This window comes from Capricornis sumatraensis, chromosome 9, assembly GCF_032405125.1.
Source record: "Capricornis sumatraensis isolate serow.1 chromosome 9, serow.2, whole genome shotgun sequence".
Taxonomy (NCBI): domain Eukaryota; kingdom Metazoa; phylum Chordata; class Mammalia; order Artiodactyla; family Bovidae; genus Capricornis; species Capricornis sumatraensis.
The window spans coordinates 49,323,230-49,343,043 of record NC_091077.1 but is presented as its reverse complement, the minus strand read 5'-3'; the positions used below and the strand labels follow the sequence as shown (position 1 = coordinate 49,343,043).

The following is a 19,814-nucleotide window of genomic DNA, read 5'->3' as shown; positions in this document are numbered from 1 at the left end:
ATTATCGCGAGTTAGGACACCTGAGTTCCTTCCTGTCAGGAGTCATGAACTGTGTGGCCCCTAACAAGTCAAAGTCCTCTTTTAATTTCATCTTCAAAACCCTGAGGTTGCCTTTCGGTAAGTTAAGATTCCAGTGGAAAGGCTAAGCCGCTTCCGGCAAGTGCTATTTCACCTTCAGGCCAATCTGTAATTCACCGTTTGGGAATGCCCCCTTCTCCAGTACTGGTTCACTGGTCGCAACTGTAAAGGATGGAGGAGGTTGTGTAGGTGACGTTTTTCCCTCTCTTATGGTTGTTTAGTAGAGTCCGACTCTTTTGCGACCCTATGGACTGCAGTCCACCAGGCTCCTCTGTCCATGGGATTTCCCAGACAAGAATACTAGAGAGGGTTGCCATTTCCTCCTCCAAGGGATCTTACCCACTCGGATCCAACCCACGTGTCCTGCATTGGTAGGCGGATTATTTTACCGCTGAGCCATTTGGGAAGCCTCGCCTCTTAGCTAGGTTTTATTTTTTCTTAGAACTCGGAGACCATGTCTGCAGAATTCTCATCCAAAAGAGAGGAGGGAAGCCTTGCCTCAGGACCTAGTTTTAGGTCCAATCAGAGGAAGATATTAAACCTGCTCCTTGAGAGAGATGCCTCCTTTTCCATCAGTTCAGATCTCCCTACAACTCCAGTGGAGAAGAAACTTTTTGGTGACTCTGCAAACCTAAGCATTTTGTCTGGGTAAATCTACTTTTTCTTTTCACATCTCCTTTGCTCTTCTAAACAGTTTTTGGGCTTTTTAAAAATTATCCTAGTTCAGAGATAAGGGTTAAGCTACTGCCCTTGACTAACCATTTGACAGTTTTGAGTCTAAGGCTTCTTTTCTGTAACACAGAAGTAATAATCTCTTACTATCTTACTGGGATCATATAGAATCAAATGATGAGGAAAGTCTTTGAAAACTATTGCATCATATAAGTTGTCACTTTATAAGTACTACAGTTAACATTACTTTTGTTGTTGTTTAGTTGCTAGTGCCCAATTCTTTTACAATTCCATGGGCTGTAGCCCACCAGGCTCCTCTGTCCATGGTATTTCCCAGGCAGTAATACTGGAGTGGGTTGCCATTTTCTTCTCCAGGGGATCTTCCCAACCCAAGAATTTAACCTGCATCTCCTGCATTGACAGATGGAGTCTTTACCAGCGATCCACCAGGGAAGCCCCTATTGTACTTTAAATTCTGGTAATGCCATACTCTGATGCCTCAACTAGCCAACAAAGTTGGAAGTCAGAGAAGTACTGAAGACTCCAAGGAGAAATAAAATCTGTGTGCTCATGGTGCTCAGGGCAAAAGATGAGGAGTCAAGACCCACCTCAGCCATTTTCTTAAATTACCTTGTTTAACATGTTGTTGAGAAAATGAGGTATTATTGAAGTAGAGAAAAGGTGGGCTGTTTTTCTTAGGCTAGTCTGACGTGTTTTCAGAAATCAATTAGATTTATTTGAAGACTGTTTTATGTGGTAGTCAGGGACGGGTATTTCAAATGAAGAGGATAATGTAATCTTTGCCTTTTAGGATATTATAACCCAGTGGGAATCTTGATGTACTATTATGTCTCAACAGAGGAACCCCAAAACGTCGCCTTGATCTTTCGAATCTTAGCAGCGGGGAGATGTCTGCCACTCAGCTTACTGCTTTTGCAGACCTTGATGAAACTGGTAGGGAAAAGGGAGGTAAAGGCCTCAAGGGAAAGAATAATTGTTAGGGGAGAGGACAGTAGTATGATAGAGATGGAAGGTGGTAAAAGTAGATAGAGGGCCTTGAGGATGGAATTCTTCGAGTACCTAGAGGATTTTTGAGAAGAATAATTCAGCCAATGGGAAGAGAATTGACCCGAATAGGAGTCACTTTGCATTGGGAAAGTTAGACAAGAAGGAATATTTTGTTGACTGATTGTGTGAATGAAAGTGATAGTTAAAGATAAAAAGTTTTATGCCTCAGTCTAATTTCAGCAGAGACAAAGAAGCCAACATAAAGAAATGCTTTGTCAACTAATTCTTATGTGTTTTTATAGGGTATGTACCCCAAAGGAATGTGTTTTTCTAGTCAACCATTTTAGTATTTGTTCTAATTTCATATTTCCTGAGTGATAAATTTTCCTTTCTACTGATGAAAAAAATCTCTGTAGGTTAGCGTAATGCACTATTTCCGAGAAATTTTCCTTTATGTGACATATGCAGATTTTCAAGTTTCCATGAACTTGTACCATGGTACCTTGTATCATGAAACTGGTATTTATCAAGAGCCTTTGTATTTAAAAGCTCAGCTTTTGAAATTAATATGGCTCACTAGTAATGAAAACTAGAAGGAAAGACAAAATACGTGAACAAGAATAACTCTTTACATCTGATTGCAGGTCATTTGGAGTCTACAGGACCTGAGCAAGTACAATTAGCTGGAATGTAAGTTCTTTTGCTAAATGAATCCCATACTAAAGTATTAAAGCCTTCTCAGCACTGGCCTAGGGATTTTATCCTATGCAGACTCTATAGCGAATGTTTCACCTTAAGTGTAAGGGGGCTTGAAGGCATAGGTTCTTCCCTTGAAAGATATTTTAAGTTTCCAAAATTGAAATTGTGTTGTGAGGGACTTCCCTGGTGGCACAGTGGATGGAAATCCGCCTACCAATGCAGGAGACTTAGATTTGATCCCTGGTCTGGGGTAATTCCACATACTGTGGAGCAGCTAAGCCCATGTGCCACAACTTGTGAGCCTGTGCTCTAGAGCCCATGAGTCACACCTACTGAGCCTGCATGCCGCAACCACTGATGCCTATGTGCCTAGAGCCTGTGCTCTGCAAGAAGAGAAGGCACTGCAATGAGAAGCCTGAGCATTGCAATGAAGAGTAGCCCCTGCTTGTTGCAATTAGAGAAAGCCTGCAGGCAGCAACAAAGACCCAATGCAACCAAAAAATAAAATAAATAAAAAATAGTAGATTACTTATGTAAAAAAAATAGTGCTGTGAAAAGGAAGGCTATTTATTTTAACCCTCACATACAATCAGTATGGTCTTTAAAATGGAAGAGAATGGTATACTGAACTTAGATGGAGGCTATCATCTGCATGTGAGTAGTACTAAATCTTAGTGGTCAAATGTGCAGCAGAGGGCAGGCTCTGGAATCAGAGTGTTTGGATTCCAGTATCTTACTGCTTCATGAACTTATTTTGACAAGTTTCTTAACCTCAAGGGACCTCAGTTTATTTGTAATAAAGAAATGATAATAATGGAGATAATAGCACTTTACATAAATGACTCCTGTGAGGATTAAATGAAGATGTATACCTAATACATATGCTGCATTTTACAATGTTTTTTATTACTATTGAAGATTCTTTATTGAAGATCTTAGAAAAATATTCAGTTAGAGAGTACTCAAGGAATGAAAAGTAGTTTTAATTCTTAAATTTATCATGAATTTTCCATTTGATTGTTTTAATATTTTTATAACTTTATTCTTCAAAGTTTAGATGAATTAGCTGCCTCTTTGTGCACTAGGGAAGACTCTCCATGAGTATTTTTAATCAATACATGTGAAAATTTTACTTTATATTGCTTTTATTTTCTTTGAATTGCTTATATGTCCTAACTCAGACTATATGAAGTCTGGGGAGGGAGGATGGAAATTCATAAAAAATAAATATTAACTCCCAGTAGTCCATGCTGAAAAATTAGCAAATTGTAAATTGTGTCTACATAAGATATAGGACAAAGTCATCATCTTTGATGCATATCTATACATATAGTTATGCCAGTGAGATCCTCATCCCCAGGATGTCACTCGATGTGTTGTTATTTACCACAGAGAACACCCTATATATTGGTATTGGAAGAGACATCAATTAGGTACAGGTCTCCTAGAATGCAAGAAAAGAAAAGTGGGATGTCCTGAGTCACTGAAGAATAACCAAATTGTGTTTGGGGTTTGAATGACTGGCAGTTTTTCTTTTTTTTGATCTACAGGAATTACCGCCAACATCTTATAAAATGTAGCCCAGTGAGTAACTCATCTTTCTTGGGTTTGGGTTTGTCAGGTGGGAGGCAGAGGATTTCCAGCTTAGCTTGAAGATGCCGGATGTTCTTTGAAAACAATCTCTTGTAGGCACAGCTGTTTTGTAGCACTCCGAATGCCTTGGACCATGGCCGCAGGAAGAAAGATACAATATGTGGCTCATCTGCAAATAAGGAAAATGTGAGTGTTTAATGGAATCCTAGGTTCATTAGTAGTTTTATTCCTTTGAGTAGAGCAACTTATCAGTATCCCTATGTGACCTAGAGCTGTCTGTGCTTCAGTATGCTCACAAGAAAATTGCAACACTAGAGGAAAAAAAAAATTCTTTATAGTTTGTTTGTTTTTTTCTATTTAAGGTTTGATCCTAGGATGGAAATCTGGCTTCCAGTCTTCCACAGCAGGTCATCATTATTACTCATGTTCAGTTGATTGTAATGTAAAAAGTTTAGGACTTAAAAAAAAACAACACAGGGATAATTTACATAAAAATTGTTCACATATTCATTGCATGGCTTCACATACGAGTCTAGGTTTCTTCATTTCTTTTTATTTCCCCCTTAGTCTAGCTTCTTAGCCCCTATTCTGAGGAAGTCATTGTCCTTTTTTATCTTAGTCTTAGATCATCCTTCAGTTCCAAGTTGAAACTAGCTTCTTCAAAGCTACATAGTAGCTAAGATAATTCTCTAACTAATCCCTTCACTAATCCCCTTTTCTAACCATCTTTTTGCTTTTTATGTCCTCCCATCCTTTCTTCCAGGTCAGTATGTATAAAAGATAGCTGCTGTTCTTCTTTGCTCACATTGCCTAAGTTATGCCCATGTTTTTTGGCTGTCCTAATCAGCTTTTTCTTGAATTAGTACAGTTCTACTCTCTGTTTATAATCACTATTTAAAAATTTCATCATTCCTTCCCCTGTCAGGCTCCCTTTTTCCTCCCTTCCTTTGGCTTGTGATCATAAAATCAGTACCCTCCAGAGCGATTCTACACACCATACATCAAATCCAAACCATAATTTGTATTTTCAGGATATGTGGTCAACCTTGATTACATGCACTATGTTTTGTGAGGGTTATCCATGGCTTCATCAGATGAAATGTTTTTTGGCAGAGTCTACTGACACCTCTTCTTTCAGCCAGTGTAGTTTTTCTAATGCAGGAAAACAGCACTTAAAAGCCCCTGGAGTGGTGGGTACCCAGGTACCTGAGGTCTCCTCTTTCTATACTGGTGAGTCACTGGACATCATCCTCAACAATCAGCTGAGGTGTTGTGGAGTAGAGGATTGCGGATCTGGATTTAAATGGCCCTTTGAATTTTCTAAGCTGACTTGAGTGAGAAAAGGGGTTGGAGAAGTAACCTTTGAACAAGGAAAGAGAGGAGATATGTCCTCTAATCTTTTTATGTTAAATTTTAAGAAGAAGAATAAATTCTTAGGCCTTTTAAAGCATTTCTCCTTTATTCTTTAAGTGTTTCCCTACTCTTTCTCATGGCTTGCAGGTGGCTCATTGGGTAAAGAATCTGTCTGGAATGCAGGAGATGTGGTTTCAATCTCTAGTTGAGAAGATCCCCTGGAGGAGGGCATGGCAACCCACTCCAGTATTCTTGCCTGGAGAATCCCATGGACAGAGGAGCCTGGCTGGCTATAGTCCTTGGGGTTCTCAAGAGTCAGACACGACTGAAGCAACTGAGCATGCATGTACCCCTCTTTGTCAATTTTAAAAGCACTGCGTGCCCATGTGAAAACTGTGTAAAAATATAGTAAAATAAAAAAGAAAATAGCTACCTCATAGAGAAAAACCACTATTAACGTTTACCTCATTGCTTTCAATCTTTTAACCATGTGTATAGTTTTACAAAGTTGAGGTCATATTGTATATATAACTTTATATTCTATTATTTTAAATAAATATTAAAACTCTTACTAAACAGTTCTTAATGGATACTTTTATTCTAATAATTGAACTGTAATTTATATAAGTACTTCCTGATTGTTGGGCACTTATGGGTATATATATTTTGCTTTTATAGATGATGCTATCGTAAATTCCTGAGCACAAATTTTGCCTGTTAACAATTTTTTTTATTGAGGATTAGTACAAAATATTATAATTACTAGATTAAAGGGTTTAAATACTTTTAAGATTTTTGATACATATTGCCAAATTCCTTTCCAAATAAAGTTCTAAGAATTTACATTTTCATGAGCAATCCATAGCTCATTTGGATAAATGATTTGTTATCACTTTAAAAAATTTGCTAATTAGATGGGTAAAATGTTTTATTTTGTGTTAAAAGTAATTAATAATGATTTCATGTCCCTTAGCCATGCATATTTTCTCTAATGAATGATTGTGTCCTTTGTTCATTTAGCTACTGGAGTTTTAAGTTACACAGGTGCCCACTTGTTATTGTGTTTGTTTAATTGAAGTATATTTGATTTACAAGGTTGTGTTAGTTTTGGGTATATAACATCACTTGTTTTTAATAAACTATGGACTTGATATACTCCAAAGATTTGGATCCTAATCTCAACACTCTGGGAAAGGCATTTTAATATGCCTCATACTAAGGAGATAAAGTTGAGCATGTTTCAGATTTTTCATATCTTGGAGTAAGGCAAGACTTAGAGCATAGTAAATTGCTAGATAGCTGTTAGTATATGTATGTGTAATTTTTTTTTAATATAGTAAAATATATATAACATTTACCATCTGAACCATTTTTGTGTACAATCCAGTGGCATTATGTTCACAACATTAAGTATGTTCACTATCCATTTCAGAATTTTTTTATCATTAAAAACAGAAGCTCTCTGCTCACTAAATAATGGTGGTGGTGCTTTAGTCTCTGAATTGTATCTGACTCTTGTGACCCCCCATGGACTATAGCCCACCAGGCTCCTCTGTCCATGGGATTTCCCAGGAAATCCTGGAAATACTGGAGTGAGTTGCCATTTCATTCTCTAGGGGATCTTCCTGACCCAGGGATTGAACCTGTGTCTTCTCTGTTATAGGCGGATTCTCTACCACTGAGCCACAGGGAAGTCACCCATTAAACAATAACTCCCCCTTTTCTCCCTCTGGTAACCTTTAGTCTACTTTCTGTCTCTGTGAATTTGACTACTCTAGGTACTGCTTTATGTAAGTAGAATAATATATTATTTGGCCTTTTCTGTCTGGCTTATCTCACTTAGCATAATATCTTCAAGGTTCATTCGTACTGTAGCATGCTTTAGAATTTCATTTCTTTTTATGGCTGGATAATATTCCATTATATGGATATACCACATTTTGTTTATGCATTAATCTGTTGATGGACATTTTGTTTGTTTCTACCTTTTAGCTATTGTGAATAATGCTGCTATGAACATTAATATAAAAATATCTGTTTAAATCCCTACTTTCAATTCTTTGGAGTATATACCAAAAAATGGAATTGCTGGATCATACATTGTATGTTTAATTTTTTGGTAGAACCACCATACCAGTATCCATAGCAGCTACATCATTTGACGTTTCCCACAACAATGTACATGGTTCCAACTTCTCCATATCCTTGCTGACACTCGTTATTTTCTGTTTTTTGGTTTGCTTATAGCTATCCTAATAAGTACAAAGTAGTATCTCTGTGGTTTTGATTTGCATTTCCGTTCAGTTCAGTTCAGTCGCTCAGTCGTGTCTGACTCTTTTTGACCCCATGAATCGCAGCACGCCAGGCCTCCATGTCCATCACCAACTCCCAGAGTTCACTCAGACTCACGTCCATTGAGTCAGTGATGCCATCCAGCCATCTCATCCTCTGTCGTCCCCTTCTCCTCCTGCCCCCAACCCCTCCCAGCATCAGAGTCTTTTCCAATGAGTCAACTCTTCACATGAGGTGGCCAAAGTACTGGAGTTTCAGCTTTAGCATCATTCCTTCCAAAGAAGTCCCAGGGCTGATCTCCTTCAGAATGGACTGGTTGGATCTCCTTGCAGTCCAAGGGAGTCTCAAGAGTCTTCTCCAACACCACAGTTCAAAAGCATCAATTCTTCGGCGCTCAGCCTTCTTCACAGTCCAACTCTCACATCCATACATGACTCCTGGAAAAACCATAGCCTTGACTAGATGGACCCGGCAAAGTAATGTCTCTGCTTTTGAATATGCTATCTAGGTTGGTCATAACTTTTCTTCCAAGGAGTAAGCGTCTTTTAATTTCATGGCTGCAGTCACCATCTGCAGTGATTTTGGAGCCCCAAAAAATAAAGTCTGACACTGTTTCCACTGTTTCCCCGTCTATTTCCCATGAAGGGATGGGACCAGATGCCATGATCTTCGTTTTCTGAATGTTGAGCTTTAAGCCAACTTTTTCACTCTCCTCTTTCACTTTCATCAAGAGGCTTTTTAGATCCTCTTCACTTTCTGCCATAAGGGTGGTGTCATCTGCATATCTGAGGTTATTGATATTTCTCCCCCAATCTTGATTCCAGCTTGTGCTTCTTCCAGCCAGCATTTCTCATGATGTACTCTGCATATAAGTTAAATAAGCAGGGTGACAGTATACAGCCTTGACGTACTCCTTTTCCTATTTGGAACCAGTCTGTTGTTCCATGTCCAGTTCTAAGTGTTGCTTCCTGACCTGCATACAGATTTCTCAAGAGACAGGTCAGGTGGTCTGGTATTCCCATCTCTTTCAGAATTTTCCACAGTTTGTTGTGATCCACACAGTCAAAGGCTTTGGCATAGTCAATAAAGCAGAAATAGATGGTTTTTTTGGAACTCTCTTGCTTTTTCCATGATCCAGCAGATGTTGGCAATTTGATCTCTGGTTCCTCTGCCTTTTCTAAAACCAGCTTGAACATCAGGAAGTTCACGTTATGACTAGTTATGTTGTGTATCTTTTCATATGGTAGTTGATCATTTGTATATCTTCTTTCAATAAATGTCTATTCAAGTCCTATTTGTTCCTGTTGTTATTGTTGCTATTGTTATTGTTGAGTTTTGGAAGTTCTTTATGTATCTTGAATATTAATCTCTTATCAGTTATGTGATTTGCAAAAATTTTCTCCTATAGGTTACCTTTTCAGGTTACCTTAATAATCTTTGATGCACAAAGATTTTTAATTTTGATGAAGTCCAGTATATCCTATTTTTCTTTTGTTGCTTGTGCTTTTATATAATATTCAAGGAATAGTTGCCAAATCCAATGTCATAAAGCTTACCTCACCCTATTTTCTTCTAAGAGTATTATAGTTTTAGCTCTTGCATTTAGGTCTTTGATTCATTCTGAGTTAATATTTTTATATTGTTATAAGGGAAGAGTCCTAGATAGTTTTTAATATTGTCAATATACTTTGTAGGACAATGGAAACTTGGTGGAAAGTGAAATGAAACATCTGGCCAGTCCCATTACTACAGTTTCAAAATTACATAAAAATCCAGAGCTAGCAGAATATCAGGCAGAAGAGGTACCAGATGAATTGATGGAGTTTTCACTGGAAGATCAAGAAAAGGCCAAGGTAAAATACTCTCTGATGGTATCTTTGTGTTTTTCAAGTTCCTTCATTCTTGGATAAATAAAATTGTGTCTGTAATATGTTGCAGCCACTGGACTATGTGGTAGGTCTGAAGAGATGAAGATATGGTCTCTATACTCTAAGGGTTACCTGACTGATAGAGTGTCAGGTCATCATGGGAATATTACTACTGGTGAGAAGGTTTGTTAGCAGTTTGAGTAAATCACCATCAGTGTAACCTGGTGTAAAAGATAGCTCCAGAATAATAGTAATAGATGAAATATGTTTAGGATGATGTTTCAAATATTTTAGAGTATACCTTTTTGTCTTTTATCCTCTCCATATCACTAACAGGAATATATGAAGCCTGTTATTAGCAATATGCTAATATGTCAAAGATGCTTTCTTAGGCATTTAGATTTTCTGAGTCAACTTCCTTTCTTTGAAACAAATATGTACAGGGTTTTGCTTTTTTAGGTGGGATCCAACATTCTTCTGTCAATGGTTGTTCAGCAGTGAGTTGCAATTTTGGAGTTCTTGCAGGAGAAGATGAGCATACATCCTTCTACTCCGCCATCTTTTCATGTAGGCTGTTAAGAAAGTTCTAGGACCCACAACAGATTTCCCAACTTGTGGATCTGGCAAAGGGACTGAGAACCCCCAGGAAATTTGACTTTAGAGGCCAGTGGGATTTGATTACAGAACTTCCACAGGAGTGGAAACAGACTCTTGGAGGGCACAGACAAAACCTTGTGTGTACCAGGACCCAGGAAAAAGGAGCAGTTTCTCTACAAGAGACTGAGCCAGACTTGCTGTGAGTGTCCAGGAGTCTCTGGCAGAGGTGTAGATCAACAGTGGCCTGCTGCATGGTCAGGGGCAATGAATACAACAGTGCAGGCATAAATCCTTTTGAAGGAGATCACCATTATCTTCATTACCCTTACAATAGTTTGGTCTCAGGTCAAACAACAGGGAGGGAACACAGCCCCATCCATCAACAGAAAATTGGATTAAAGATTTACTGAGCATAGCCCTTATAAAGAAGCTGAGCACTGAAGAATTGATGCTTTTGAACGATGGTGTAGGAAAAAACTCTCAAAAGTCCCTTGGGCTGCAAGGAGATCAAACCAGTCAATTCTAAAGGAAATCAGTCCTGAATATTCATTGGAAGGACTGATACTGAAGCTGAGACTCCAATACTTTGGCCACCTGATGTGAAGAACTGACTCACTGGAAAAGACCCTGATGCTAGGAAAGATTGAAGGTGGGAGGAAAAATGGAAGACAGAGGATGAGATGGTGGGATGGCATCACTGACTTGATGGACATGAATTTGAATAAGCTCTGGGAATTGATGATGGACAGGGGAGCCTGGTGAGCCACAGTCCATGGGGTCACAAAGAGTCGAACGTGACTGAACTGCACTGAGCATAGCCCGACCCTTCAGAACAAGACCCATATTCTCCCACAGTCAGTCTCTCCCATCAGTAAATTTCCACAAGCCTCTTGTCCTTATCCATCACAGGTCATAAGAATGAAAACCACAATCACAGAAAACTAACCAAATTGATCACGTGGATCACAGCCTTGTCTAACTCAATGAAACTATGAGCCATTGCCGTGTAGGGCAACCCAAGACAGACAGGTCATGCTGGAGAGTTCTGACAAAACAAGGACCACTGGAGAAGGGAATGGCAAACCACTTCAGTATTCTTGCCTTGAGAACCATGTTATCAGTATGAAAAAGCAAAAAGATAGGACACTGAAAGATGAACTTCCCAGGTCAGTGGATGCCCAATATGCTACTGGAGAAGAGTGGAGAAAAACTCCAGAAAGAATGAAGAGATGGAGCCAAAGTGAAAACAATGTCCAGTTGTAGATGTGACTGATGATGGAAGCAAAGTCCAATGCTGTAAAGAACAATAATGCATAGGAACCTAGAGTGTTAGATCCATGAATCAACGTAAATTGGAAGTAAGTGGTCAAACAGGAGATGGTGAGAGTGACATTTTAGGGATCAGTGAACCAAAATGGACCAGAATGGATGAATTTAATTCAGATGACCATTATATCTACTACTGTGGGTAGAATCCCTTAGAAGAAATGGAGTAGCCCTCAGAGTCAACAAAAAAGTCTGAAATGCAGTACTTGGGTGCAATCTCAAAACTGACAGAATGATCTCTGTTCATTTCCAAGGCAAACCATTCAATATGACAGTAATCCAAGTCTATGCCTCGACCAATAACGCTGAAGAAGCTGAAGTTGAATGGTTCTATGTAGACCTACAAGACCTTTTAGAACTAACACCCGAGAAAGATGTCCTTTTCATTATAGGGGACTGGAATGCAAAAGTAGGAAGTGAAAAAACACAGGCAAATTTGGCCTTGGAATATAGAATGAAGCAGGGCAAAGGCTAATAGAGTTTTGCCAAGAGAATGCACTGGTCATAGCAAACACCCTCTTCTAACAACGCAAGAGAAGACTACACATGGACATCACCAGCTGACCAACACTGAAATCAGATTGATTATATTCTTTGCACCCAAAGATGGAGAAGCTCTATACAGTCAGCAAAAACAACACCAGGAGCTGACTGTGGCTCAGATCATGAACTCCTTATTGCCAGATTCAGACTTAAATTGAAGAAAGTAGGGAAAACCACTTGACCATTCAGGTATGACCTAAATCAAAGCCCTTATGATTATACAGTGGAAGTGAGAAATAGATTTAAGGAACTAGATCTGATAGACAGAGTGCCTGATGAACTATGGATGCAGGTTCGTGACATTGTACAGGAGACAGGGATCAAGACCATTCCCAAGAAAAAGAAATGCAAAAAGGCAAAATGGCTGTCTGAGGAGGCCTTACAAATAGCTGTGAAAAGAAGAGAAGCAAAAAGCAAAAGAGAGAAGGAAAGATACAAGCATCGGAATGCAGAGTTCCAAAGAATAGCAAGGAGAGATAAGAAAGCCTTCTTCAGCGATCAATGCAAAGAAATAGAGGAAAACAATAGAATGGGAAAGACTAGAGATCTCTTCAAGAAAATTAGAGATACCAAGGGAAAATTTCATGCAAAGATGGACTCAATAAAGGACAGAAATGGTATGGATCTAACAGAAGCAGAAGATATTAAGAAGAGGTGGCAAGAATACACAGAAGAATTGTACAAAAAAGATGTTCATGACCCAGATAATCACGATGGTTTGATCACTCACCTAGAGCCAGACATCCTGGAATGTGAAGTCAAGTGGGCCTTAGGGAACATCACTATGAACAAAGCTAGTGGAGCTGGTGGAATTCCAGTTGAGCTATTTCAAATCCTGAAAGATGATGCTGTGAAAGTGCTGCAGTCAATATGTCAGGAAATTTGGAAAAGTCAGCAGTGGCCACAGGACCAGAAAAGGACAGTTTTCATTCCAATCCCAAAGAAAGGCAATGCCAAAGAATGCTCAAACTACCACACAATTGCACTCATCTCACATGCTGGTAAAGTAATGCTCAACATTCTCCAAGCCAGGCTTCAGCAATATATGAACCGTGAACTTCCAGACGTTCAAGCTGGTTTTGGAGAAGGCAGAGGAACCAGAGATCAAATTGCCAACATCTGCTGGATCATTGAAAATGTAAGAGAGTTCCAGGAAACCATCTATTTCTGCTTTATTGACTATGCCAAAGCCTCTGACTGTGTGGATCACAATAAACTGGAAAATTCTGAAAGAAATGGGAGTACCAGACCACCTGACCTGCCTCTTGAGAAACCTGTATGCAGGTCAGGAAGCAACAGTTAGAACTGGACATGGAACAACAGACTGGTTCCAAATAGGAAAAGGAGTACGTCAAGGCTATATATTGTCACCCTGCTTATTTAACTTATATGCAGAGTACATCATGAGAAATGCTGGGCTGGAAGAAGCACAAGCAGGAATCAAGATTGCTGGGAGAAATATCAATAACCTCAGATATGCAAATGACACCACCCTTATGGCAGAAAGTGAAGAGGAACTAAAGAGCCTCTTGATGAAAGTGAAAGAGGAGAGTGAAAAAGTTGGCTTAAAGCTCAACATTCAGAAAACTAAGATGGCATCCGATCTCATCACTTCATGGGAAATAGATGGGGAAACAGTGGAAACAGTGAGAGACTTTATTTTCTTGGGCTCCAAAATCACAGCAGATGGTGACTACAGTCATGAAATTAAAAGACGTTTACTCTTTGGAAGGAAAGTTATGACCAACCTAGACAGCATGTTGAAAAGCAGAGACCTTACTTTGTCAACAAAGGTCCATCTAGTCAAGGCTATCGTTTTTCCAGTAGTCATGTCTGGATGTGAGAGTTGGACTATAAAGAAAGCTGAGTGCCGAAGAATTGATGCATTTGAAGTGTGGCGTTGGAAAAGACTCTTGAGAGTCCTTTGGACTGCACGGAGATCAAACCAGCCCATCCTAAAGGAGATCAGTGTTGGGTGTTCATTGAAAGGACTGATATTGAAGCTGAAACTTTTGCCACCTGATGTGGAGAACTGACTTATTTGAAAAGACCCTGATGCTGGGAAAGATTGAGGGCTGGAGGAGAAGGGGACGACAGAGGATGAGATGGTTGGATGGCACCACCGACTCAATGGACATGAGTTTGGGTAAACTCTAGGAGTTGGTGATGGACAGGGAGGCCTGGCATGCTGCAATTCATGGGGTTGCAAAGAGTTGGACACGACTGAGCCACTGAACTGAACTGAACTATGGTGTCTCCTGCTGAAGATACCTGGGAGGTAAAAATCATACAAAGGGGAATTCCCTGGCAGTCTAATGGTTAGGACTCTATGTTCTCACTGCCAAGGGCAGTGTTAAATACCAGGTAGGGAAAATAAGATCCCAGAATCCTTGTGGCATGGCTGGAAAAAAAAAATAATTTTCAGCTGGAAGGAAAAAAAAAAAGAAATCTTACTACTAGGGACTTAGAAAAATGATCATTGCTTGTTCAGCAGGCTTGGTAAGCTGAATATACAGAGTCTGAATGAACTAAAATGTTAAGAAAGATGGTTAAGCAATTATCTAAAGTGATGCTGTTCAGTTTAACTTTCAGAGATGATGGAAATATTTAATATTTGATACAGTATCCACTAGCTACTAGCCACATGAGGCATTGAGAACTTAAAATGTGGGTAGTGCCACTGGGAGTTGGTGATGGACTGGGAGGCCTGGCGTGCTGCAGTTCATGGGGTCGCAAAGAGTCAGACACGACTGAGTGACTGAACTGAACTGAGTGCCACTGAGGAACTGAATTTTTTTTGTTAGTTTTAATTCATTCAAATAGCCATGTGTGGTTTGTGTTTCTATAATGAATAGCACAGGTCTAGAACTCTCTATAAAGTATGGTCCCTGGAGCAGGAGCCTAAGTATCAGGTAGGAACTTCTTAGCCATACAAATATATGGGCCCCACCCCAGATCCTAAAAGATGATACTGTGAAAGTGCTGCACTCAATATGCCAGCAAATTTGGAAAACACAGCAGTAGCCACAGGACTGGAAAAGGTCAGTTTTCATTCCCGTCCCAAAGAATGTTCAAACTAGTGCACAGTTGCACTCATCTCACAGGCTAAGAAAGTAATGCTCAAAATTCTCCAAACTAGGCTTCAGCAGTACGTGAACCGAGAACTTCCAGATGTTCAAGCTGGGTTTAGAAGAGGCAGATAAACCATAGATCAAATGGCCAACATCCATTGGATCATAGAAAAAGCAAGATAATTCCTGAAAAATAGCTACTTCTGCTTCATTGACTATGATAAAGCCTTATCAACTGTGTGGATAGCAACAAACTGGAAAATTCTTCAAGAGATGGGAATACCAGACCACTGACCACCTTACCCACCTCCTGAGAAATCTGTATGCAGGTCAAGAAGCAGCAGTTAGAACTGGACATGAAACAACAGACTGCTTCCAGATTGAGAAAGGAGTACATCAAGGCTGTATATTGTCACCCTGCTTATTTAACTTATGTGCAGAGTACATTGTGTGAAATAACTAGGCTGGATGAAGCAGAAGCTGGCATCCAGTCCCATCACTTCATGGCAAATAGATGGAGAAACAGTGGAAACAGTGAGAATTTAGTTTCTTGGGCTCCAAAATCACTGCAGATGGTGGCTGCAGCCATGAAATTAAAAGACACTTGCTCCTTTGGAAGAAAAGCTGTGACAAACCTAGATGGCATATTAAAAAGCAGAGACGTTACTTTGCTGACAAAGATCAGTCTAGTCAAAGTTATGGTTTTTCCGGTAGTCCTGGATGGATGTGAGCGTTGGATCATAAAGAAAGCTGAGTGCCGAAGAATTGATGTTTTTGAACTGTGGTGTTGGAGAAGACTCTTCAGAGTCCTTTGAATTTCAAGGAGATCAAACCAGTCAATCCTAAAGGAAATCAGTCCTGAATATTCATTGTAAGGAAGGGCTGATGCTGAAGCTGAAGCTCCATTACTTGGCCACCTGATGTAAAGAACTGACTCATTGGAAAAGACCTTGATGCTGGGAAAGATTGAAGGCAAGAGAAGGGGAAGACACAGGATGAGGTGGTTGGATGACATCATTGACTGGATGGACTTGAGTTTGAGCAAGCTCTGGGAATTGTTGATGGACAGGGAAGCCTGGCATGCTGCGGTCCATGGGATCACAAAGAGCTGGACATGAGTGAGAAACTGAACTGAACTGACCCCAGATCTGAATCAGAATCTTTGTGAGTGGGGCCCAACAATCTAGTTCAATAGTTCCTCCAGGTGATTTTGATGCACACTTAAGTCTGCGAGCCACTGCAGTATAAATTGAAGTTTAAAAATGTATTTTTTATTTTTTTAAAATTAATTAATTTTAGTTGGAAGATAATTACTTTACAGTATTATGGTTTTTACCTTACGCTGACATGGATCAGCCATGGATGCACATATGTCCCCCCATTCTGAACCCCCTCCACTAAATTAAATTCTGTTTTCTTTCAATTTCCTTGGTTTCTGGGAAAACAACAGAACCAAGATAACAATCCAAAAGGGGCAGACTGGGTATTGGGAGAATTGACAGTGACCTTCCTAAATTAAACATTTTTGAGGACTTGCTGATTATGGAGAGTAGATCTGTGGAAAAAGCAAGTTAAGGATAGTTAGCATGGGGAAAATGCTACTAGGCCTTTTGGAAAAAAAACAAAAAAGCCCATTGTGAAATGAACCTTAGTGTTGCTCTTGAAATACAAGTTAGTCTTCATATTTGTAAAATGTTGGCATTAATACGGACAAGTCTCAATAGTTATTAACATAATAAAGTTGAATTTAATGTTGATTAAAAAGAAATTTCTTTTGTTTTCAACTTTATTGTTTTAAATTTTTCTGAAGTGTTTAAACTGCTTTTGTGAAATTATAAGTACAATAACAGTGGACAAAATTGAATCTTGCTTTGCTGATTGATGATCTTTCACAGTCTTAGAAACATTGTTCATTTTGAATTGTATGATATAAACATTATATGACCGTGAATTTAAAATAGACTCACCCCAATAAACACTCTGAAATTTTGTTTGTTTACATGGAAAAATAACATGTGGCTGTTAGGTATTTATTTTGTTGATCTTTAATAAATATTAAATCTCTTTATTGGCTTGTTTTCTTGGATTATGACTCTTATAAAGTAATTTTTTATTGAGAGCCTACTGTTTAAGACTGTGCATTGCAGTAGATTTTAGATTAGAAAAAGTGTAGGGATTTTCTGTTACTGGTTTATCTCTTTGATCCTAAATGGAATGGGATACCTTATAAAGCAAGGACATTGGTATAACCTTTGTGATTTTTGATTCATTTCTTAAAAAAAAACCCTGTTGACACTTGTTAAGGGTCAGGCACTGTGATACAATAGTGAACAAAACAGACTAGGTTTATGCCCTCTTGGGGTTTATATTCCTGACATAAAGACATGAAAACCCAAAACCAAAAAACATGTTCATCAACTTACTAGATGAACTTAGTTCGAGTTCTTGGTTGCAAATAACAGAAATATATTCTAGTACCTCAGGCAGAAAAAAGATTTTTCTGGAAGATATTGAGGAACTTGGAAAATTACCAGGAAGTTTGGAAAATAAGATGAGGCCCAGCCAAAGTGCTACTATAGGAACGTTGTGTTCTGGATGCCACCACTTGCTGGCTAAATTCTAAGTGCCACTATTACTGGCCCCCTGCCACAGAACATAACCCACCTTGCTGCTGGACTCTTGATCAGGGACATTGCTGCCACCTACTATATTGTCCATTGTGATGCAGCATAAAAACATCTTAACCAATGTGGTGCTTTTGTATTGTTCCTCAAGGTTCAAAATCCAGTCAAGAATATGAAGTTGACTATAAGAGAACGGAAAAGGGATTATCTGTCCCCTTTTGTCTTCTTATCAGGAGGCAAGGCTGCGTTCTGTCTAGTTTGAGATTTTACTAAAATAGGATGGTTAGTAGCCAAATTGCAAATGACTGTGATAGAGACAAAATAATTTAACTATTGCAAATTGTCTAAGTGTAATGTAGGAAACAAAATGAGGACCAATATAGCGTCTTGACAGAAGACGCTATTACCTCCTTTAAATGGAAAGGCCTTAGGAAAGGCCTCCTCAAACAGGAGATACTTAGTTGAGAACAGATTCATGAACTGTCCCAGTTTCCCTGAAACTGAGGAAGTTCTCAGGACATGGGACTTTCATTCTAAAAGTGAGAAAGTCCTGAATCAATTAGGATGAGTTGATAAGGAACTATCAACTCCTTCCAATCCCAAAGAGAAGCAATGCCAAAGAATGTTCAAACTACTGCACAATTGTACTCATCTCACACACTAGCAAAGTAATGTTCAAAATTCTCCAAGCTAGGCTTCAACAGTACATGAACCAAGAACTTTAAGATGTTCAAGCTAGATTTAGAAAAAGGAAGAGGAACCAGAGATCCAATGGCCAACATCCTTTGGATCACAGAAAAAGCAAGAGAATTCCAGAAAAACATCTGCTTCATTGACTATGATAAAGCTTTTGACTGTGTGGATCACAATAAACTGTGGAAAATTCTGAAAGAGATGGGAATACCAAACCACCTTACCTGCCTCCTGAGAAATCTCTATTCAGGTCAAGAAGCAATAGTTAGAACTGGATATGGAACAACAGACTGGTTCCAAATAGGAAAAGGAGTACATCAAGGCTGTATGTTGTTATTCTGCTTATTTAACTTATATTCAGAGTACATCATGTGAAATGCCAGACTGGATGAAGCACAAGCTGGAATCAAGATTGGGGAAGAAATATCAATAACCTCAGATATGCAGATGACACCACCCTAATGCAGAAAGCGAAGAGGAATTAAAGAGCCTCTTGATGAAAGTGAAAGGGGAGAGTGAAAAAGCTGGCTTAAAACTCAACATTCAAAAAATGAAGATCATGGCCTCCAGTCCCATCACTTCATGGCAAATAGATGGGGAAACAGTGAGAGACTTTATTTTCTTGGGCTCCAAAATCACAGCAGATGGTGACTACAGTCATGAAATTAAAAGACACTTGGTCCTTGGAAGAAAGGCTATGACCAACCAAGACAGCATATTAAAAAACAGAGACATTACTTTGCCAATAAAAATCTGTCTAGTCAAAGCTATGGTTTTTCCAGTAGTCATGTATAGGTGTGAGAGTTGGACCATAAAGAAAGCTGAGCACTGAAGAATGGATGCTTTTGAACTGGAGAAGACCCTTGAGAGTCCCTTGGACAGCAAGGAGATCAAACCAGTCAATCCTAAAGGAAATCAGTCCTGAATATTCATTGGAAGGACTGATGCTGATGCTGAAGCTCCAATACTTTGGCCACCTGATGTGAAGAACTGACTCATTGGAAAAGACCTTGATGCTGGGAAAGATTGAAAGCAGGAGGAGAAGGGGATGACAGAGGATGAGATGGTTGGATGGCATCACCAACTCGATGGACATAAGTTTGAGCAAGTTCTGGGAGTTAGTGATGGACAGGGAAGCCTGGTATGCCGCAGTTCATTGAGTTGCAAGTTCAGACACGACTGAGTGACTGAACTGAACTGATAAGGAACTGTACATGACAGGAGTTGATAAGGTACCATACATAACTAGATTGTTCCATGACAAGGGAATATTGTTAAGTGCCAGAGTCCCAAGGTGAAAAGATCCTGGTGTGTTCAAGGAGCTGAGAAACCAGTGTGAGTGAGGGAAAAATTTCCCTAGGTAGGAAAGGAGAGGTAGGTAGGAGACAAATCGTGCA

The 19,814-nt window shown here is 39.3% G+C and overlaps 1 protein-coding gene across 3 annotated transcripts in view; it reads left to right on the top strand.

Annotated features, from left to right (window-relative positions):
- The first annotated feature begins 526 nt into the window (after window positions 1–526).
- The window catches only part of CDC25C (cell division cycle 25C), a 34,373-nt gene continuing 15,085 nt past the window's right edge, over window positions 527–19,814 (top strand). For 2 of the 3 annotated variants that reach the window (XM_068980852.1, XM_068980850.1), the window contains exons 1-7: window positions 533–726; window positions 1,610–1,704; window positions 2,403–2,448; window positions 4,008–4,041; window positions 4,147–4,236; window positions 9,390–9,548; window positions 10,947–10,954. In XM_068980852.1, coding sequence (XP_068836953.1) covers window positions 533–726; window positions 1,610–1,704; window positions 2,403–2,448; window positions 4,008–4,041; window positions 4,147–4,236; window positions 9,390–9,548; window positions 10,947–10,954 — 626 coding nt within the window. Of the gene's footprint in view, window positions 727–1,609; window positions 1,705–2,402; window positions 2,449–4,007; window positions 4,042–4,146; window positions 4,237–9,389; window positions 9,549–10,946; window positions 10,955–19,814 lie in introns of all 3 variants that reach the window. The other variant, XM_068980853.1, reaches the window with a different exon arrangement.